Below are 22,858 nucleotides of genomic sequence, written 5' to 3'. Positions count from 1 at the left end.
GAGGCACTGGTTTCAGCAGCAGGGAGCGCAATCCAGAGTCTCAGGGTGGGAACGGAGAAGGCCCGTCCCTGTGTAGTCACCAGCTGGGCTTGTGCCAACTGCAGATGACCCTCGATGGATGACCTCAATGGGCAATGGGGCTCATGGCGAAGAGGTTCTCTTAAATACCCAGGGCCTCGGCTGTTGACGGCTTTATGGGTTATGACCGCACCTGGTATTTTGCCCGGTAGCCACTGTAGTTCTTGAAATACAGGAGTAATATGGTCTCCTCAAGATGGCCCGGAGACCAACCTGGCTGCTGCATTCTGCACCAACTGCAGTTTCTGGACTATGTACAAAGTTGAGATTGAAAAAATGCTTCTGAGTCAACGCTATGTACAAATGTTTCCTTCATTCTCGATAGCCATCAGTTTTCAAACTGGGGGAGGAGCATGTGAACACAGGAAGCTGCCTTATACAGAGTCAGACCACTGGTCCATCTAGCTCAGTATCGTCTACTCAGACTGGCAGTGGCTTCGCCAATGTTACAGGCAGGAGTCTCTCTCAGCCGTATCTTGGAGATACCAGGGAGGGAACTTGGAACTTTCTGCATGCAAGATGGAGATGATCTTGCCAGAGAAGCCCAATCCCCTGAAGGGAATATCTTACAGTGCTCACACATATCTCCCATTCAAATTAAAACCAGGGTGGACCCTGCTTATCAAAGGGGACAATTCATGCTTGCTACCATAAGATCAGCTCTCCTGGTTTGCAGCAATGCAACAGAGCTAAAGTTCCAAAGGAAGATATAATAACATTTTAACCAATATTAAAAGGAGAAAGAATAACATCTTAAAGAATAATCTTTCAAATAATTGGCTTAGTCACTGTTCTTATCTTGTAAAAGAAAAGAAATCAGTAAATATTTGAAACATGGAAAACCTTAAGAGGGCCCCACCCATATGTAATGCAAAACCAGAGAGGAGAGCTGGTCTTGTGGTAGCACGCATGACTTGTCCCCTTAGCTAAGCAGAGTCTGCCCTGGTTGCATTTGAATGGGAGACTACATGTGAGCACTGTAAGATCTTTCCCTCAGGGGATGGAGCCGCTCTGGGAAGAGCAACTAGGTTCCAAGTTCCCTCCCTGGCTCCTCCAAAATAGGGCTGAGAGAGATTGCTGCCTGCAACCTTGGAGAAGCCGCTGCCAGTCTGTGAAGACAATACTGAGCTAGATAGACCAAAGGTCCGACTCAGTATATGAAAGCTTCCTATGTTCCAGAGTTGAAGGGGCCCAAGTTCGAAATTTTAGCACATCTGAACATGGGCAACTGCCATTCGGACAGTAAATCAAACCGAGGTTTGCCTCCCCAAACTCCAGTTTGAACTTTTGCTTTGTAGGGACTTTCGCCACTCCTAACTGAGGTTAGAAGGTCCCAGTGTTACATCCAAATGCTGTACTGCAGTGCCAATGTGCTCTAGGGAGGAAGCTCTTCCCTTGCTCCGGCTGTGAATTGCAGCTGGGGCTGGCCTTCATTCCAGAAGGAAGCCCATGCAGCCACTTCTCCCTCACCTCTGCAGCAGTGTTCCCTCTAACAGAAAATCCCAGAGGTTGTTGACTACAACTCCCAGCATCCTCAGCCAAAGCCCACTGTAGCTAGGGATTCTGGGAGCTGCAGTTATTTTTACTGGCCATTTTTCAAAATGTCCAACCACCCAAGATTTGCAGGGTGCACTTGACACCCACAAATGTTTCTTCTTGGTCTAAGTAATGCTGGGGCAGAATGAAGGCAGCTGGAAAGCAGAGTAAAGAATGAATGCTGCTGTCATGTATGAATACGATGAATAATATACTGCTTTTCAACAAAAGTTTCCAAAGTGGTTTACATAGATATAAATAAATATATAAAATGGCTCCCTGTCCCAAAAGGGCTCGCAATCTAAACAAGAAACACAAAATAGACACCAGCAACAGCCACTGGAGGGATGCTGTGCAGGGGATGGTTAGGGCCAGTTGCTCTCCCCCTGCTAAAAAAAAGAGAATCACCACTTTTTAAAAGGTGCTACCTGAGCAAAGAGACACCTGTACAATCTCTGTTAGCATGTACAGAGAGACAGCAGAGTTTGCCAACTGTACACTTCGAGCACCCAAAAAGACAATGTGTTCAATTTGGCTCCTAGTCAGAGGTGGATTTACGTGGTTATAATTCCTCTGGCAAAGACTGGGTGATATTTTAGCAGTCAACAATGCACTCAGACTGAGGCCAGATGGAAATATGGCACTCAGTCAAGTTCCTTTTTAATTCTTGGCTGAAATGTGTTGCTGGGGCGGGGGTGATGTGTGGAAAAACTGTGTGTGGGTCCTGCCAAAGAGGCCAGACAACCCAATGAACACAGCTCTTCTTTAAGCCTCTGAGTTTCTTTGCTTCAGATGCTCAGCTTGGGAAGAAACCATGACTCTTACACAGTTCGCACAGGAACCTGTCTTACCCAGGAATACAGGAAACTGCCATATACCAAGTCAGACCATTGGTCCATCTAGCTCAGTGCTGTCCACCCAGACGTGCAGCAGCTTCTCCAAGGTTGCAGGCAGGAGTCTTCCTCAGCCCTATCTTGGAGATGCTGCCAGGGAGGGAACTTGGAACCTAAATGCTCTTCCCAGAGTGGCCCTACCCCCTGAGGGGAATCTCTTCCAGTGCTCACACATGGAGTGTCCCACTCAAATGCAAACCAGGGCAGATCCTGCTCAGCAAAGGGGACAATTCATGCTTGCTGCCACAAGACCAGCTCTCCGCACATTGTCTTGTATCAGGTCAGACAATTAGTCCATCTAGCTCAACATCTTCTACACTCGTAGCGGCTCTCCAGAGCTTCGGACAGGAGTCCTTTCCAGCTCTACCTGGAGTTGACAGGGAGGGAACCTGGGACCTTCCCCGTGTAAAGGAGGTGCTCCATCTCCAAGCTACCATTACAGTTTTGGCTTTGCAAACTGGTTCTCAAAGAAAAGCTCTGTCTCACTTGATCACCTGCATGTCGGACCTTTGCTCACCCAAGAAACATTTCACTCCACTTGTGCTGCTCTGGGGGATGAACATGGGTAAGGCCATGCTCCCAGAATCAATCGCCTCAGTATAACAAGCACTCCGCCTCTTAACTCTTGTGCTGTGCTCACAAAGAGGTGACCAGAACATTTTAAAGAACTGGTACAGCTGCCCTGGGACCATACCACTTCAAAACTGGTATGCAGGTGGGCCATACCAAGTGTGTGAATATCCCCACCCCAATCTTTCACATGGAGAAAACTAACATGTCACAGCAAAGCTTGGGCTAGAACCCTTTTGATATATCGGAGCTGTGATGCTCCACCTGCTGCCTCAAGTAACACTGTCCTCAGAGGGCTGTAAAGGAAAGTGCACTGTGTCGAGTCCATTTCAACTCCTGGAGCTCCTGAATCGCTGTTTTCTTTGGTAGAATACAGGAGGGGTTGACCATCGCCTCCTCCTGCGCAGTATGAGAGGATGCCTTTCCGCACCTTCCTATATCATTGCTGCCTGCTATAGGTGTTTCCCATAGTCTGGGAAACACCGCGGCAGGGATTCGAACCGGCAACCTCATGCTTGCTAGTCAAGCCATTTCCCCACTGCGCCATTAGGTGGCTCTTTCTACCAAGTGATATTTATGTATAGACTGGCCTTGCTTGTGGAGGGAGAAGGCAGATGGACTTCTGTGGCAGGAGCCCATCATAGCCCTCCTCCTGAATTGCTACCCAATCTGAATGATATGCAAGTAAAAAGGCCTCCAGCTTGGCACAGAGTCCATCCAGCGGCTGTTGCTGGTGTCTACCTTATGTTTCTTTTTAGACTGTGAGCCCTTTTGGGACAGGGAACCATTTTATCTGTTTTTCTGTGTAAACCACTTTGAGAGCTTTTGTTAAAAAGTGATCTATAAGTATTGGTGGTGGTGGTGGCGTCATCTCCACCCTTTTAGAACATAAGAACAGCCCTGCTGGATCAGGTCCAAAGCCTATCTAGTCCAGCATCCTATTTCCCACCAGATAACTCTGAGAAGCCCACAGGCTAGAGATGAGGGCATGCCCACTCTTCTGCTGCTGCTCCCCCGTAACTGGACGTTAGAGGCATCTTGCCTCTGAGGTTGGAGGTAGCCTACAACCATCAAGACTAGTAGCCATTGATAGACCTGTCCTCCATGAACTTGTCTAAGTTCTTTTAATTTAGACAAATTAGAAGATGGCCTCATAGGTTCTCCATAGGTTCTCAGGGGAGAACATGCTGCCTCTGTCCACCAGGAGAACCACTGCTGATTCATCCCTACAAACTAAAGCAGAACAGAATTCTGGGCTCCTCTTCATGCAACGTGGATCTCCCACACACAAGACTGGACGTTCGCCAGCATGTTTATTTTCTGCACCTGAGTCTGCAATTGTACACCGTGATTACAAGCTACACACAGCTGTGCAGTAGTCTGCATGTGTGTGCCTGCACTGTGCGCAGGTTCTTGGGGGCTGCACCGTCGTAGCAGGAAGCTGCATATGGCGGCGAGCAGGTAAGGACCTGTTCTCCTCTCCGCTTTTTAAAAGATCCCACTCCCCGCGGCATTGAAACGGCTCGGTCCTTATCCGAACCGGTTTGGTGCCGAACCTGTGCACGAACCTTGAATCGTGCACATCCCTATATCCAATTAGCAGCAAACCATCCAACCTCCCCTTTCTCTTAGGCAAGTAACAAACATATAAAGTGATTATGCAATGTAGACTATTGAACTGGATTTGTGTGACAGAAGCATCTTCTCATGTCTGTCTTAAATCAATTGTTAGTGTGTTTCATCACCGTGTTTATAGTGTTTGTTACAAGGAAGCTTCTGAGCTCAATTCAAGTTATAGGATCTTACCTTTAAAGCGTGATGGTTTAGGTCACAGGTGGTTCTCTAATGTGGGTCCATCAGATGCTGCTGTTCTCAAGACACAGGTCGCCAGATGTTGTTTGACTACAACTTTCATCATCAACTGCCTTTGGCCCCTGTGGCTGGGGATGATGGGAATCGTAGTCCAGCAAATTTGGGGACCCACATTTGAGAAACCTAGGACCAAGGTACCCAAGGGACAACCTTTTCCAGTATGAATCTGCCTGACTCATTGATCATGCAGGGAGGGTCCTGCACCCTCAGAGATGAAGTTGGTGGCAATATGGGAGCAATATGTGGTTGCTCCCATGTTGTGGAACTTCATTTTCTGGATAGCACATCTGGTCCCATCACAAACTACAGTTAAGTTCATCTTGTTCACCTGGGCATTTTAGGTCCCCTCTAAATCTGTTTCAGTCTCTCTTTTAGTGCTCTCTGGATGACTGCTGCACTTACAGTTTTTTGTGTTTGTTGTTTAATACAAGCCTGATTCAGACATTAGGCTGTATGAGTGTGTAGATGCCGGTATACTCATACATAGGTTTGTGTGAACGGCTGTATCATGTTCATTTTAAAAGTGAACCTGAATACAGGCCCTTCAAATGCATGGCACAGATAAGAAAGGTACTTCTGTGCCTGCCTTCAACATCTTCAACAACAACATGTGAATGACTATACCTGTGTAGAGATCTGTACCTCTGTACACTTGTACGAGTGTTGAATATAATGTGCGGATGGGCCTACTGTGAATTTATCATGCATGATTCTTGTTAGCTGCTTTGATCTCCTTTCAGAGGACTTAGCAGAATATAAGACCTTTTATAAACAAATAAAACTTGTGAACAACTAATTGCATTCCAAAGGGAAAGCCTATCACCCCAAAAGCCTACTGAATGGTATTGAAGGTTGCATACAAATGTGTGTGACAGAACCCAATGATGCTGATGGGCAGTTGATTTAGGACATGTGCAAGCAGAGGGCTGTTGCCCTTGTGCATTTGCAAGAAGGACCTGCCTTGCCACTGTGGGAAACAGGATGCTGGAACAGATGGACCTTTGGTGGGAAAGGTCTATCTTCCTACGTTCTTAACCCCCAGCTGCTTTTCCTCAGTGGGGGTTCAGATATGTTTTCCTAACATCATAGGAAGGAAAGCAGTGGGGAGGCACAATCTCGAGAAGAGAAACACTCCCCACTGCTCATAGGAACATCGAAAGCTGCCTTATACCGAGTCAGACCCTTGGTCCACCTAGCTCAGTATTGTCTACAAGACTGGCAGCGGCTTCTCCAAGGTTGCAGGCAGGAATCTCTCTCTGAGTCCTATCTTGGAGATGCCAGGGAGGGAACTTGGAACCTTCTGCACACAAGCATGCAGGTGTTTTTCTACTGAGTTGTGGCCCCATCCCCTAAGGGGAATCTCTTACAGTGCTTACACATGTAGTCTCCCATTGAAATGCAAACCAGGGTAGACCCCGCTTAGCAAAGGAGAGAATTCATGCTTGCTACCACAAGACCAGCTCTAAATCACCCTTCTTCTATGGGGGGGGGGACGGACACCATCCTGTTGCATTATGTGAGTTTGCATTTAATGTTTAGTTTGGTCTCAATGAAGGGAACCTAAAGCCAAACCATAAAACAGCCACTGTCACACGTGGCTTACAATAGATTTATGATATGGGTCCGACGCTGTTCAGGCCGGCAGCAATGCTGTTTTAAATAACTTTCCAGTGCTGGTCTTGTAAATAACGCGAGAGGCAGGCAGCCTAAGGAACTCCAGATCCCCACCAGAAATGTCATTGTCTCATTTGTCTTGTATGCTGTGCTGTAGAAATGACTTGGCTTTTTGCTGGCAACAGGCTGGTAAGACATCCGTTTCAATTTTAGCTCCAGTGTTCTGACGCAAGGCAGCTGTTTAGAGAGGACAGACGCTGGCACCTTTTGTCTGCTGCTCAAGAGCTGAGCTGCAGCAAAGTCTGCTAGCTCAAAGTGGAGCTTTGCTGAAATGAAGTGAAACACTAGAAACGGAAGCTTGTGGTTTAGTATCGGCAACAGTAATAACTGGAGCAATGAAAGGCAGTCTTCAATTATGCTACGATGATGAACATCCTGTGATGTTGGAACCGTGTTCTTAATTTTTAAAAAACAAGACAGAGGCTCGCTGCTTTTAACAGGTGTGTGGTAGGCAGAAATCCAACAGGTGAAGTTTGCTGGAGAAGCTGTACTGGAAAAAAAATCACCTGCTGAATTTTCACCAGTGCTAGAAGTACAGGGATTCTCCACATTTAATTACAAAAAATAAAAAATAAAAAAAAATGGCCACCCAGTCTAGAGAGAAGAACAGCTGGTAAAGAAGGCAGTCAGACTGGCCAATAACCCAGGAAAAGTGCTGTCCTTCTCCCATGGAGGAAGCTTTGCCCACGGAGCTTGCCTTCCACAAGTCCTTTTCTGATGGTGATTTTTCAAGAGAACATCACAGCAATCAGCAGATACAAGGTGACCCATCATCAGATGTTACCAGGGCTATTCCCACAATCAACAAAAATCAGGCTAGGAGAGCCTAGCCCGATTTTTGTTGATCGTGTAAACCACCGGGCTCACAGGCAAGCCCGGTGGCTTACAAGTGGGTAACCCGCTCAAGTAGCCATCCCCTTAGCCCGGGTTTGCGGAGCGAGTGCTCCACAATCCCGGGCTATCTGATAGTGAGTAGCCGTGGTGCGGCTCCGCACCACGGCTACTCATGAGTAGACCCCTGGAGGGGAGGCAAAAAGTCACCTCCCGGCTCCAGGGGTCTCCCCAGTATGCCCTGCGCGCTCAGGCCGCCTGGCCCCTGAGCTTCCCAGCCCCCGCTGGCTCCGTCACGGAGGTGTGGGTGGCCAATCTGGCCACCCAGGGCTCCCTCCCCACTCACCGCCCCAAACCGGGTCTCATGGATCGTGAGACCCGGCTCACCGTGTGGGGTGGAGAGCTTGAGGTCATTCACACAATCAAAACCTGTGTTCGACCCAGGTTTGGAAACTGTGCGTGCTCCCAATTTTCGACTGCATGGGAGTGATTGTGTAGAAGGAAAGGAGGAGCAAAACCTGAGTAGCTTTCCCTCCTACCTTGTTTCCACACAATCATTACTACCCAGGTTTCCCTCCTACCTTGCTTTCACACAACCAAGAATTGGGAGCTAACACCAGTCTGAAAACCAGGTAGAACACAGTTTTTGACTGTGTGAACGACCTCATTGGCTTCCAGTGGAGAGCATGAATGGTCCCCTTTGCTAAGCAGGGCCCAACTTGGTTTGCATGATTTGGATGAGTGACTACATGCAAGTGCTGCAAGTTATTCCTCTTAGAGGATGGAGCCATAGCTCAGTGGAAGATGACAATGAAGAATATTTATATACCACTTTTCAACAAAAGCTCCCAAAATGGTTTACATAGATAGATATAAATAAATAACATGGCTCCCTGTCCCCAAAGGGCTCCCAATCTAAAAAGGAAACATAAGATAGATGCCAGCAACAGCTACTGGAGGGATGCTGTGCTGGGGTGGATACGGCCAGTTGCTCCCCCCCACTAAAAAAGAAGAAGAAGAGAATCACCACTTTTAAAAAGGTGCCTCTTTGCACAGTTAGTATCTGCTCTGCACACAGAAGGTCCCAGATCCTCCTGCCTGTATCCTTGGAGAGTCACTACCAGTCTGTGAAGACAGTACAGAGCGAGGGGGACCAATAGCCTAATTTGATATAAAACAGCTTCCTATGTCCCTACGTCCATTGGTGAGCCACAATAAACTTCCCTCACTCTTTGCTCTGTTGTATTGCAATACTTTAAAAATGACATATGCCAAGTTGCAGCATATTTATTAGCAGATAAAGATGCAGCTATTTCATAAGTTGTAGCTAAATTTTGTTTTGTGGTCACCAGATTACGAACTTCAAAAGAACAGAATTCAGTTTTGGGTTCCCTAGTGTTAACTTTAAATGATGTATATTCACTTATGCCTTTTCAAAGCCATTATTTTTTTTAATGTGTAATTACTCCATTATTTATTTCTGTGTAATTGATTCTCTATTTAGATTTTTCTTTTTAACTATGTAAAGATGTTTATTTTTCTTTTGGTCAAAGACCATAAATAAATTATGTATGACATCTCCATTGCTGCCAGATCACATCAACAACACTTTGATTAGAAAACTACCAACATAGATTCCCCCGCTCCCATAGCATTCTTTTAGAGTTGGAAGGGTTCCTGGAGATCTTCAACCCCCTGCTCAGTCTCACGTTGGGAACAACATCTTTCCAAAGGGTTAACAATGGTGTCAGCCTTAGGGTGCTGAATTTAGGGTGAAGAGACGTGCTCTGGCTATGAAACTGACTTGGTGACCATGGGCCAGTTGCTGTCCCAGCCTAACCTACCCCACAGGGTTGTTGTTCGTTTATGTTTAGCAGGGGGAGAGCAACTGGCCCTATCCAATCCCAGCATAGCATCCCTCCAGCGGCTGTTGCCGGTATCTGCCTTATGTTTCCTTTTAGATTGTGAGCCCTTTGGGGACAGGGAGCCAACAACAACAACTTATATACCGCTCTTCAACGAAAGTTTCCAAAGTGGTTTACACAGAAAATAAGTAAAGAACACGACTCCCTGTCCTCAAAGGACTCACAATCTAAAAATCTTTTTTAAAGATCAGCGTGGTGTAGTGGTTAGAGTGCTGGACTAGGACCGGGGAGACCCGAGTTCAAATCCCCATTCAGCCATGATACTAGCTGGGTGACTCTGGGCCAGTCACTTCTCTCTCAGCCTAACCTACTTCACAGGGTAGTTGTGAAAGAGAAACTTAAGTATGTAGTTCACCGCTCTGGGCTCTTTGGAGGAAGAGAGGGATATAAAATGTAAATATATATATATATATATAAAAAAATAAAAATAAAGACAAGCCATCTTATTTATGCATTATTTTCTATGTAAATCGCTTTGAGAACTTTGGTTGAAGAGCAGTATATAAATATTTGGAGTAGCAGCAGCAGCAATAAAGCAAGGGGAACAACCCCACCCATGTATCAGCTTTCTGGAGAAAGGTAGGATATAATTGCAAAAGATTAAGTGCATAGATTAAGTGAAATGTATATAGAGCTTTTAGCCTTAATTGTGAGATCCAAAATATAATATTTATGGGGTGCAAAACTAGCACAAGTAATAATAAGGTAGGTCTGTATCAAGAGTGAGCAAGTCTGGTCCTGCAGCTATCGTTGAACTACAACTCCCATCTTCTCCAGCCACAACACAGTGTGGGATGATGGGAGTCGTAGTTCAACAGCAGCTGGAGGGCCCAGTTTGCCCACCTCTGGTCTGTACGCAGGTGACCGATTTTACTTTGGAAAAGACTTCTTTAACACTGGAAAAAAGTTGGCAGACATTTCACAAGGTTTTGGTGGGATTTCAGTGTATAAAGTAAATTAGAAATGTTTGCAATAAACATGTCAGCAGCTGGAGATGGAATTAAGAGATAATTGCACCCTGGAAGGAAGAGGTATTTGACATCGAGGCATTTCTAGATCTAAAGCAGATACTGGAGCTCGTCTACTCAGCCCTTAAGACGCAGCCAGATATGAAAATGTGGCCACCAGGCTATCTTTCATGGCTAAGAAGAGTGGCTGTAGTTAAAAATCAAGATGTGATTGCCACACCTTCTCTTTTGGTTTTTGGCATTGCCTTGAGAAATTGCGCCAGCTCAGATACAAATCATACAATTGTGTAACAACGGAATGATAGGTGGTTGCCAGAATTAAAGGTCAGCCAGAGAGATGTTTAAAGAAGGAGTTAGCAGCCCCCAGGATTATTTCTTATTACTCTGCAGCCTTCTTGACTGCTATGTGCCAAGGCATTCTGGATCCTAACAACAATGAGTCCAGACACTGGGAGGCTGAAGAACAGGATACAGAGCAGGGGCATTCTACCTGACACTCTCCAGCTGATCTCAGACTACAGCTGCCATCATTCCCAGGGACAACTTGCTGCTGTCGGCCCTGGGGGAAATGGCCACTGGACATGATTGCCAAAGGCATCCAGAGAACGGAAGAGAAAACCTTTCCTTTCAGCTTCCAGAAACAAGCGTGCAAGTTTTCAGATCCGACAGAATGCAGCAACAGACATGAACTCACATTCCATTAAGCAATTGATCAAGGCAGCAATTATTAGTACTGAGAGCAGAATACAGAGGCAGGGGAGCACCCTTTAGGAAAAGGAGTGTAAAATAGTGCTGGAAACTAGAATTAAATGTGCTCCTGTTTGCCCTGGAGAGCATCTTGCCTCATTAAGTAATTAGCTCGATACAACTCTGGAGAGAAAGAGTGGAACATTAACTTGGCAAGCTGCAGGGCTTCAATTTGGCATGGCCTGGCTAAGCCCCAGGTTTCAGGGGCCAATGCCCAGCCACCGAGATGCATCAAGTAAAAACAAAGATGAGGGCACTTCTGAACACGTGCAGAGGGCTTTCCATTTCCCACGGAGCCCCCATAATCAACCCTCAGACATCGCTCCAGAATTGGCTCTGAATGCCAGTACTTTGCTTAGAGAACATAATTCAAAGGAGAGCCTCTGAGCATGGAAGAGTGCCCCCAAACATATGAGTTTGCAGGTGACACAGATCAGACTCATTCTGTTAGGAGCTAAAGGTACTTGGAAAGCCTTCGAGTCCAGCCCGCTGCTCCAGGTAGAAAACTGCAACAGCATCCCTGCAAGCCCGACACCCTAGGAAAGGAGAATGCACCAATGCAGGAGCCAGACACTTTCGCTGCCGAAAAGCTCTCACAGTTCGGAAATGCCTCTTAATGTCTAGCCCAACTCTGCTTCCTTGTCATTTCAACCCACTGGATCCAGTCCGGCCCTCTGGAGCAACAGAGAATAACTCTGCTCCTTCTTCTATAGGGAGACAGGAAGCTGCCATAGACCGAGTCAGACCATTAGTCCAACTAGCTCAGTACTGTCTACCCAGACTGGCAGCAGCTTCTCCAAGGTTGTAGGCAGGAGTCTCTCTCAGCCCTATCTTGGAGATGTTGCCAGGGAGGGAACTTGGAACCTTCTCCGTGCAAGTATGCAGATACTCTTCCCAGAGCGGCCCCATCCCGTAAGGGGAAATATCTTGCAGTGATCACACATGCAGTCTCCCATTCAAATGCAAACCAGGATGGACCCCGCTTAGCAAAGGGGACAATGCATGCATGCTGCCCCAAGACCAGCTCTCCTCCCACAGACGATCTTTGTGGTGTGGCCTGCAGGAACATCAGAAAAATTAATGCCTGTGATCTTCCCATGAAGATCAAACATCTCCCTCAAATGAGGTCAGCTCCACCAGGCGGAATGAACAGCCACCCACATTTCTTACTTGCTCCAGCCTCCTCCGCAGAGAGAAGAAAGCAGCGCTCTGAACGGCAGGCACCCCCCTCCGCCTACCAGCCCCAAGCGTGCAGCGATGTCCAGGAGAGATTCACGGCGTGTCTTTCCCTAGCTATGCCTCCTAGCATCTCATCCTGAGTAGGTTTACATTCCCGCAGAGAAGCATCACGGTCTCTGGGGAGACTGTTTTTGAGCGCAAGTTATCACACACTACCACGCAGCCTGCCGGCCCCCACCGACAAGTACCGTGCTAGTTTCCCAGAAAGCTTTTAAATACATTTCCCCAAGTCTGTAGCTGGATTCAACTGGGGGAATCTGTGAAAAGTGTTAGTTTTTTATTCCCCATATAGCAGCCATAGTCACCTTAAGTGGCGGCAGAGGGGAAATGACTTGACTAACAAGCAGAAGGTTGCCGGTTCGAATCCCCACTGGATTCTGTTTCCCAGATCAGGGCAGCAGCGATATAGGAAGATGCTGAAAGGCATCATCTCATACTGCGCGGGAGGAGACAATGGCCAACCCTTCCTGTATTCTACCCAAAGAAAACCACAGGGCTGTGTGGGCGCCAGGAGTCAAAATTGACTCAACGGCACTTTAAATTGACTTGATGGCACACTTTACCTTTATAGTAGCCATGCCAGGGAGGGAGGGGCATTGATCTGGATCGGGAGCACAGCAGGGACAAAAGGTTAACGTCCCCCCCCCCAATGGTCCCCCAGTTTTTTCATCTCTGTGCAGAATCAGTTTTGTTCTGGGCGGCAGTATCAAGGCAGTGTGCGTGCACGTGCATTCAGAATGCAAGTCTTCCTGATTCAACCTCAAAATTAAGTGAGCGGGCCTGTGAAAACTTGTGAGCGCCCGCACGTCTGAGAAGGAACAGTGCCCCTCCCCTCAACACCCCAACTCCCAATCTGAATCAACATACTTATAGCAATAGCACTTACATTTATCTACCGCTCTATAGCTGGAAGCTCTCTAAGCGGTTTTACAATGATTTAGCATATTGCCCCCAACATTCTGGGTACTCATTTTACCAACCTCGGAAGGATGGAAGGCTGAGTCAACCTTGAGCCCCTGGTCAGGATCGAACTTGCAACCTTCTGGTTACAGGGCGGCAGTTTTACCACTGCGCCACCAGGGGCTCCCATAGCCACTGTTAGGAGCAGAGGTTCTCAACCTTGGTTCCCCAGACGTTCTTGGGCTGCTGCTGGGGATTATGGAGGTTGTAGTACAACAGCACCGGCTACTACAAATATCGATATTCAGCTCTTCAACCAAAGTTCTCAAAGCGGTTTACACAGAAAAAGAAAATAATACATAGATTAAATGGCCCCATGTCCCCAAAGAGCTCACAATCTAAAAAGGAACACAAGGCAGATACCAGCAACAGCCACTGGAAGGATGGTGTGATGGGGTCGGATAGGGCCAGTTGCTCTTCTCCTACTAAATATTAGAGAATCACCACTTTTAAAGGCGTCTCTTTGCTCATTTAGCAGGGCTTAGCATCTGGGGAGCCATGGTTGAGAACCCCTGATTTAGAGGTTTAAAAACTAGTATTTCTGGGCCAAGTTTGTGCTTAGCATTAACATGCAGCTTGGCCCTCAGTCTGTTTGGGTTGGGTCCATTCTCAGCCATGAAACTGACTGTACGGCCTCTTGGACCTATTCTCACTCACAACACCATGCTTGGCTCAGTGTTAAGATACCGGCTTTGCATGCAGAAGGCCCCAGATTCAATCCGAGGCATCCATAGGCAGAGGTGCCCCTAGGTGATTTTGGAGCCTGGACGTCAAGGCCTCCCCTCCCCTGCAAGTGAAGCATCACCATGCTCCGCCAGGTGACCATACCACCCGGGACAGACTAAAGAGGATTTGGGGGGGCCCCAGGGGCTGTGGAGGCCCTGGACTTCAGCCCTGAAGATCAGGGGTAAGAGCGCTTCTGTCTGTAGGAAAGGCAGGAAAAGACAAGAGCTGGTCTTGTGGTCGCAAGCATGACTTGTCCCCTTAGCTAAGCAGGGTCCACCCTGGTTGCATATGGATGGGAGACTAGAAGTGTGAGCACTGGAAGAGATTCCCCTCAGGAGATGGAGCCACAACTTTGGGAAGAGCAGAAGGTTCCAAGTTCCCTCCCTGGTGGCATCTCCAAGAGAGGGCTGAGAGAGACTCCTGCCTGCAACCTTGGAGAAGCCGCTGCCAGTCTGTGTAGACAATACTGAACTAGACGGACCATGGGTCTGACTCAGTATATGGCAGCTTCCTATGTTCCTACGACCCCTGTGTGGGATCCTGGACACTTGCTGTTAGTTGGTGTGGACGACACTGAGTGAGATAGACCAGTGGTCTTATTCAGTAGACAGGAAGCTGCCTTCTACCGAATCAGACCATTGGTCCTTCTAGCTCAGTGTTGTCCACACTGACTGGCAGCCGCTCTCCAAGATTTCAGGCAGGCGTTTTTCTCAGCCGTACCTGGAGATGCTGCCAGGAATTGAATCTGGGACCTTCTGCATGCCAAGTGGATGCTCTGACACTGAGCTATGGTCCCATCCCCTGTGACACAGAAGGCAACTTCATATGATCACCACCATGAATATATGAAGGGGATGCTCCGTTTGAGCCAACTGAAGGAGTGGGTGGAAGGAATTTTATTTATCGTATTTCTGTCCCCCCTGATATGTACATCTCTAGGCAGTGTACAAGATTTAAAATATTTTAAAAACCCAACACCGCTTAAAATACAAAAGACACAATTAAAACAAGAGTATAAGAAAGTTGTTATTATTTATTATTATTTTTACATTTTATATCCCACTCTTCCTCCAAGGAGCCCAGAGCGGTGTACTACATACTTGAGTTCCTCCTCACAACAACCCTGTGAAGTAGGCTAGGCTGAGAGAGAAGTGACTGGCCCAGAGTCACCCAGCTAGTATCATGGCTGAATGGGGATTTGAACTCAGGTCTCCCCAGTCCTAGTCCAGAACTCTAACCACTACACCACAAAGTATTAAAACTGTTAAAATTAATTCTAATTAATTCTAATTAAAAGCTTGCAAGAACAGGAGGGTCTTCCTGAAAACAAACAGAGAAGGAGATGCTCTTATTTCAGCAGTCTCCACCAGATGAGCTGGTGGCAACCGTAACCGGACTTCATGTGGTTTTATTATTACATTCTAATCATTTAATTACTTTAAAATTTATTTAATTATTACACATGGAATGAGTTAGGAATACAAAAAATGCCACCAGAATGTTATTTGCATAATCTGACCTAAAAGACCGGCTGGATACAGCTAGGTCCTGAATACACTTTCAGTGGAGTGTATGAACTGGCTTGAAGATGTTCAAAACAATATGCAGTTACAATGTACAGTATGCAAAGACCACCTAGCTAAGAATTTTTAAAATGAGACGAGACAGATTCACAGAGGGGAGGGCTATCCACATTTCTCAGCCATGAAAGCTAAATGTAGCCTCCAATTTCAGAGGCAGTCTACCTTTGAGCACCAGATGCTGGGAACGGAGGAAGGATGTCGTGTCCATGCCCTGCCTAAGGGCTTATCCAAGGCAGGAGTTCCCAACCTTGGATCCCCAGATGTTGCTGGACTATCATCTCCAGCGAGAACGGGGATTATGGGAGTTGCCATCCAAAAATATCTGGGAACTCGGGGTTGGGAATCCCTGCTCAAAGTTATCTGCCCCACTGATGTTGCAGTTGTCAAGTGTGTGACGTGTGTGAGCAAGTTGGATTTTGGCTAGCAAAGGGGGATGCTAAGGAAAAATATTGACTTTTCTGAGCTGTATTCCTCTCTTCTTGGGATTACTGGTTCAAGGAAGATAAGGGATCAAAACTTGCTAATTAATGATTATCACCAAAAAACATTATCTTTCACTCTCCAGCTCCATCCACACATTACGTCCAACACACACACAACCTATGTACACTGTACATACAAGCAGATCTGTATGCAAACATTCTTAGTCGCACATTAATATTAATCACACACAGACACACACACAGAGCAGTACTCTTCCTAAATCTACCAGTATTTGAGGGGGTCTGTAGGCAGGTTGCCTTTTAAAATGAACACAGGTAGAGTCATTTAGACAAATGCATATACAAGAGCGCACATTATAATGTCCAAAGAGAACTAATCTGATCTTTCTTTACATTCACATTTTTAACAGAGATACAGCTACAATATACGTACACTGCCTAGGGATCAATTTCCACAAAATGCAGTTCACTTCAGAATCAACACATTTAGGATTACGGTCTACAAGCAAACATTAACAATCCCTTTCATTCTCAGGACATTCGGGATCCTGTTTTACAGCTGAGAAACTGAGGTCTGTCCAGCATTCTAGCCACTGTGATAAAGCAGCATTTCAATGAAGAGATGTGGACCATGTGGTAGGAAAAATGATGATTTCCCTACTCCCAAGAAAGAGCACCTGAGGTAGCTGTTAGGTGCTTGCAAAGTTCCCACACATTTCAGTGGGAGGACTTTCCCATGCATTCTTCCTTTCCTTTCATGGACAGCATTCAAAATACTGGACACAAACCAGCCAAAGTAAAGCCCTTCCGTTGCAGTGAGAAGGAGCACTAAGCACTTGCTTAATTCTGCTGCCATCATCATTGAGGTTATTTTTGACTGGATTAGGCCCACAGATTCTAACTGAACTTTCTCCTGGTTATGCACCAATACAACTTTTGAAGCGTTGTGACTGGTTTCCCCCCTGCTGCTGGGCTAATTTTAGTTTCGCAGGGGAGACCGATTTGGGCGTTCTCACCACGGCAGCATGGGCTCAATCCCTGGCCAGGGACGTTTGGGGGATGGGGCCACAACTCAGTGGTAGAGCACCTGCTTTGCATGCAGAAGGTCCCAGGTTCAATCCCTGGCAGCATCTCCAGGGAGGGCTCTTGCCTCAAACCTTAGAGAGCTGCTGCCAGTCAGTGTAGACAAAACTGCACCTGATGGAGCACTGTTTGACTCAGCAGAAGGCAGCTTCTTATGTTCCTAGGAGCTGAACACCTTGTTCCCTAGTACCCCCACTAATTGCATGCATTGGAGCCCACAGTGCTGTTTTAATGTTTAAAAAGTCAGACACATGATCACAGATATCCTGTGTGGTTTGGCCCACAGCTAAGAGTTTTGTGTTCTCCCCCGTGCCCCGTCAACCAGCCTAGAATGCATAAGAAGAATAATTCATCCATACAGAGGAACATCTGAAATTCTCCCCTTTGGCACCAAAAAAGCCAGTGTGGTGTAGTGGTTAGAGTGTTGGACCAGGACTGGGGAGACCTGAGTTCAAATTCTCATCCAGCCATGAAACTCACTGTGTGACTCTGGGCCAGTCATGTATCTCTCAGTCTAACCTACCTCACAGGATTTTTGTGAGGAGAAACATAACCATGTACAGGGCTCCTTGAAGGAAGAGTGGGATATAAATGTTTTTTTAAAAATGCCAAAGATGAAATAAAGCTGTTTGCAAAAGCCAGGAGATTTGTGCAGATTCACCTGTTTTCAAGGTCAGATCAATCTTTATTTTAGTCCACAACCAGCAAAACACAAAACAGTACAAGAGTAAAAGTTGTTTCAAAGTTCAGTGCTCAACCCTGATACACACAAAGGAACACAGACCAACAAGAACATTCCTGAACATGTGCAGATGTCTCATCTCATTCACCACAACAAAGCAACTCAAGGATTAGGGAGACTTAGAGTTTGCTCAGAAAGGAAGCACCGATGATAAGGACAGAAATGAGAGAGAGAACACCGCCTGCTTAAAAAGCAACCCAGTGAAAATGCTCCTAAATCCTCATTGTTCTGTAGTAAGCGCCAATGATGTGCCTGGCACTGGACAACATTTAAGAGGTTTTCTTAACCGGCTGGAGGAAATCCCCAGCTTCTCTCCACATCCTGGTCTTATCCTGATCAATTTGAAGCAGGGCAAGATTAGGGAGTGGACACACACACACGCCCCAACACATTCAGTGGCAGCCAGACTAAGTCACTCAATAGTACTACTCGGGAGTTAGTGCTAGTTTTAAAGGACTACTGCAAATCCAGCGGGGCTTCCGCTGCGTAACTGAGTTCGGAGGATGGCAGCCAGTGGGTCTTACTCCCGAGGAAGCATACTTCGGCAGTGGGGACCTTGCTCTCCCCCACGCCCGCGCCCTTCTGCAGCCCCTCTTTGCAGAGGAAGCGTCGCAGGCAGGCAGGCAGGCGCCCAGGACCGACTCGCTCACCTGGGAGAGGAGGCAGGCGGAGAGCGGCACCCACAAGCCCCACCGCTCGAGTCGGCGCTCCATCATCGCGAGCAGGAGTCCGGAGCAGAGGCCAGCGCCAGGGTCGTCCTCTTCTTCTTCTCCTCCTCGGCAGTTTTCTCTCTCTTGCACTTAACAAAAGGCGGCGGGGGGGGGGGAGAATCACATCTTGCCCCCGCTCCGCTCTCCGCGCCTTAACAGAAGCATCTCCGCGTTTCCCTGCGTGCGCGGCGAGGAAGTGACTTTCGCATCTTGCCCGCAGGGCGCAAGTTACTCTTGGGGTTGTGTGGGTTTTTGGGGTTTTTTTTTTAGCTCTTGACCATCTGCGAGGCTGGGAAAGGCCAGGCACTCGCCCAAATGGAATGATTCTTCTTTTTAAGCGTCCATCCAACCGCGTCTTCCTTTGGGCTCGCTTTTCCCCTTAGCAGCCTCGAGCAGCAAGCAAGGCTCCTTCGGCGCGCTGGAGCTCAGCACCCGCCTATCTCCGGCTGGCGGGAAGAGTCCTCCGTCTGCGGCTCCCGCACGCGTTGCTTGGAAGGGCTTCCCTCTTCCCGGCTCCGCCCCGAGGGCCGCGCAGGCAGGAGGGTGGGGCTAGGTCGGGCGGCCAATGGGAAGCGGCGAGGCCGCTGCTGGGGCCAGGCGGCCACCCTAGGGTGGAAGAGCTGGATGCGGTAGGAGAACGGATAGGGTGGCTGGGAGGAACGAAGGAACAACACGGGAAGAAAGAAATGCAATTATTTTCTGGCAGAGCTTCTGTGCCTTTATCATGAGCATCACGACTCTGACAGGTCTCTGCCCCAAGGAGCTTACAATGTAAACTGTAAGCAAAGCATCCTGGGCCTAACACAACTGTCACTGTCCTGCCAAACAAAAAGGAAAACACCTGCCTGCTGCTGGCTGGCAGGTTTAGAACTGGCAGTGCCTTCAAGAGCTGAGTGACAGGCAGATATCTAACTGGTGAAGCGTTCTCCACATCTCTTGACGGCAAGAAGCTGCATTGGATGAGATTTCTGATTGTCATATGGTGGCAAAGAGCATTGAAGCCTTGCCTGGAAGAATGTGACAGCTCTAGAATGAGTGGAGGAGCAGGAGACAGAAGGTTGGGACTGGCAGAAAGAGGACACACGGCTTGATCTGTCCATGGCTGCTGTTCCCTTGTGACTCGGTGCTGGAAACTGGCACGCTGCAGAAAGGAAAGGAAGACATGTATTTATTTGATTGATTGATTGATTGATTGATATACCGCCCCTCCAAAAATGGCTTAGGGCAGTTTACAAGTGAAAACAATTAAAATCAATTAACAGTTAAAATCAAAACTAAACCAATTAAACAATTAGAATCATTTAAACATTAAAAACATTAACATTGAATTCATTTAAAACCAGCATTAAAAATTCAAACCATAGATCTAATTGAAAGCCTGGGTGAATAAATGCGTCTTCAGTGCCTTTTAAAAAGTTGCCAGAGATGAGGAGGCTCTTATTTCAACAGGGAGCGCGTTCCAAAGTCCAGGGGCAGCAACAGAGAAGGCCCGTCTCCGAGTACCCACCAGACGGGTTGGCGGCAACCGCATACAAACCTCTCCAGTTGATCTTAACAGGTGGTGGGGCTCATGGTAAAGAAGACATTCTCTTAAATACCCAGGGTCTAAGCTGTTTAGGGCTTTATAGGTAATAACCACACCTGGTATTTTGCCCAGAAACATATCGGAAGCCAATGTAGCTCCTTCAATACAGGAGTAATATGGTCTCTCTGAGATGATCCAGAGACCAACCTGGCCGCTGCATTCTGGACCAACTGCAGTTTCCGGATTACATACAAAGGCAGCCCCAAATAGAGTGCATTGCAGTAATCCAGCCTAGAGGTTACCAGCATATGTACCACCATTTTGAGGTTGTTCATCTCAAAAAACGGACGCAGCTGGTGTATCAGCCAAAGCTGATAAAAAGCACCTCTGGCCACCGCCTCAACCTGGGACACCAAGGAGAGGTTTGGATCAAGAAGCACCCCTAAACTGTGTACCTGTTCCTTCCGGGGGAGCATGACCCTAGCCAGAACCTGCAGATCAAGTCTCCCGAGTTTTGACCCCGCACAATAAGTACCTCCATCTTATCTGGATTCAGCCTCAGTTTGTTATCCCTGATCCAGCCCATTACTGCCTCCAGGCAGGCATTTAGGGAGGTTATGGCTTCTCCTGATGAGGCTGACATGGAGAAGTAGATTTGGGTGTCATCAGCATACTGATCACACCCTGCACCAAATCTCCTGATGATCTCTCCCTGCGGTTTCATGTAGACGTTAAACAACATCGGAGACAATACGGAGCCCTGAGTGACACCATACCAAAGTTCAGGTTTTGAAGAACTACAGTCCCCAAGAGACACTATCTGGAATCTGTCTGAGAGGGGTAAGAGTGGAACCACTGCAAAGCAGTGCCTCCCACCCCAAAACCCCTCAGACGGTCCAGAAAGATACTGTGGTTGATAGTATCGAAAGCCGCCGAGAGATGCAAAAGGACCAACAGAGTCACACTGTCAATTCCCAACTGAAGATCATCCATCAGGCCAACCAAGGCAGTGTCCACCTCATAGCTCGCCAAAAGCCAGTTTGAAATGGGTCTAGATAATCAATTTCCTCCATGATTGTCTGGAGCTGGGAGGCCACCAGCTTCTCAATCACCTTGCCCAGCTATGGAAGGTTGGGAACAGGCCTGTAGTTGCTTAATTCTGAGGGATCCAAGGCAGGCTTCTTCAGAAGCAGTCTAATGGTTGCCTCCTTCAGACAAGGGGGCATCCTGCCCTCCCTCGGAGAAGCATTTATAATCTTTACCTGGCCCTCTACAACAGCCTCCCTGCCGGATAGTATAAGCCATGTCGGGCAAGGATCAAGAGAACAGGTGGTAGGCCGGTTAGGGTTAGGGTTAGGGTTCCAAGCAACTTGTCCACATCCTCAGGAGTCACAATTTACTGAAACTGATCCAGGGTCATCACATAAGAGGAGCTGCTGGACACCTTGGCATTAGACTCTGTAACAATTGTGGAGTTTGAATCTAAGTCGGCCTGAATACAAGATATTTTGCCCACGAAAAACTCATTTAAAATGTCACAGGGAGTAATTGTTGGTTCCAAGTACAGATTCAAGGTGGAAGGGGTGCACATTAGCCTTTTACAACCCTGGACAACTTCGCCAGACGTGAAGTTGAAGACACAATATGGGAGGAAAAGAATAGCTTCTTTGCCGTACGTATCGGCTGAGCATAGATCTTCAAATGCACTCTATGTAGTAATCTGTTGGATTTGAGTCGGATCTTTTTCCACTTGCATTCTAGTCGTAGTGTAGTGGTTAGAGTGCTCGACTAGGACCGGGGAGACCCGAGTTCAAATCCCCATTCAGCCATGATACTAGCTGGGTGACTCTGGGCCAGTCACTTCTCTCTCTCAGCCTAACCTACTTCACAGGGTTGTTGTGAAAGAGAAACCTAAGTATGTAGTACACCACTCTGGGCTCCTTGGAGGAAGAGCGGGATTTTTTTTATTTTTAAATAATAATAATAATAATAAATACCTCAGCGCTTCAGCCCCCATAGCTCTTCCGTATACCAAGGGGCCAGTTTCTAAGCAGTTTGGAGGGGATGCTTAGGAGCGATTGTGTCCACTGCCCTGGTGAGTTGATTATTCCAATTCTCCACCAGAGTATCAACAGGATCAGAAGCAGAGCCAACACTAAATCCCTCCAAGGCTTCTCGGAATCCTATTGGATCCAATAACCTTCTCGTGCGGACCATCCTAATGGGCCCCAGGACCCTGCAGAGGTGGGACATGGCCGTGAGTCCAACCTTAACCAGATGGTGGTCCTTCCATGACAATGGAGAAATCACAGGAGCCCCCACCCACGGAACACCACCTTGATCAGAGTGAAAGACCAGATCAAGCGTGTGACCAGCAATATGCATCGGTCCCAAGACCACTTGGGATAGGCCCATGGTTGTCATGGACTCCTGAGCTGCCCTGGACAAATTGGTCCCGAAGTGAACATTGACTTCCCCCAGCACCACAAGCCTGGGAGACTCCAACGCCAAGCCTGAGACCAAGTTCGTCAGCTCAGTTAGGGACCCCGTTCAGCAGCAGGACGATCAGTACACCAACAGAAGTCCCAGTCTATCGCTGGTCCCCAAACTTAAGTACACACATTTGATATGGTCCGATACCTCAACAGGGATCCTGGTAAGGGAGATATTGTTCTTATAGACCACAGCCACTCCACTTCCCCGCCCATAGTCCCTCACCCACTCCTCAAAAGAGTACCCTGGAGGGAGAAGCT

At 47.5% G+C, this 22,858-nt stretch overlaps 1 protein-coding gene across 2 annotated transcripts in view; it reads right to left on the bottom strand.

Moving 5' to 3' along the window:
* The window catches only part of LOC128331834 (vasoactive intestinal polypeptide receptor-like), a 111,294-nt gene extending 92,065 nt beyond the window's left edge, over positions 1-19,229 (bottom strand). The window contains exon 1 of one of the 2 annotated variants that reach the window (XM_053265755.1): positions 18,521-19,229. In XM_053265755.1, coding sequence (XP_053121730.1) covers positions 18,521-18,586 — 66 coding nt within the window. In that variant the 5' untranslated portion in view covers positions 18,587-19,229. Of the gene's footprint in view, positions 1-12,264; positions 12,383-18,520 lie in introns of those variants that run through there. The other variant, XM_053265756.1, reaches the window with a different exon arrangement.
* Between the last annotated feature and the right edge of the window lie 3,629 nt (positions 19,230-22,858).

Source organism: Hemicordylus capensis, chromosome 6 (assembly GCF_027244095.1).
Source record: "Hemicordylus capensis ecotype Gifberg chromosome 6, rHemCap1.1.pri, whole genome shotgun sequence".
NCBI classification, from domain to species: Eukaryota; Metazoa; Chordata; class Lepidosauria; order Squamata; family Cordylidae; genus Hemicordylus; species Hemicordylus capensis.
This window is presented reverse-complemented; position numbering and strand designations above follow the sequence as displayed.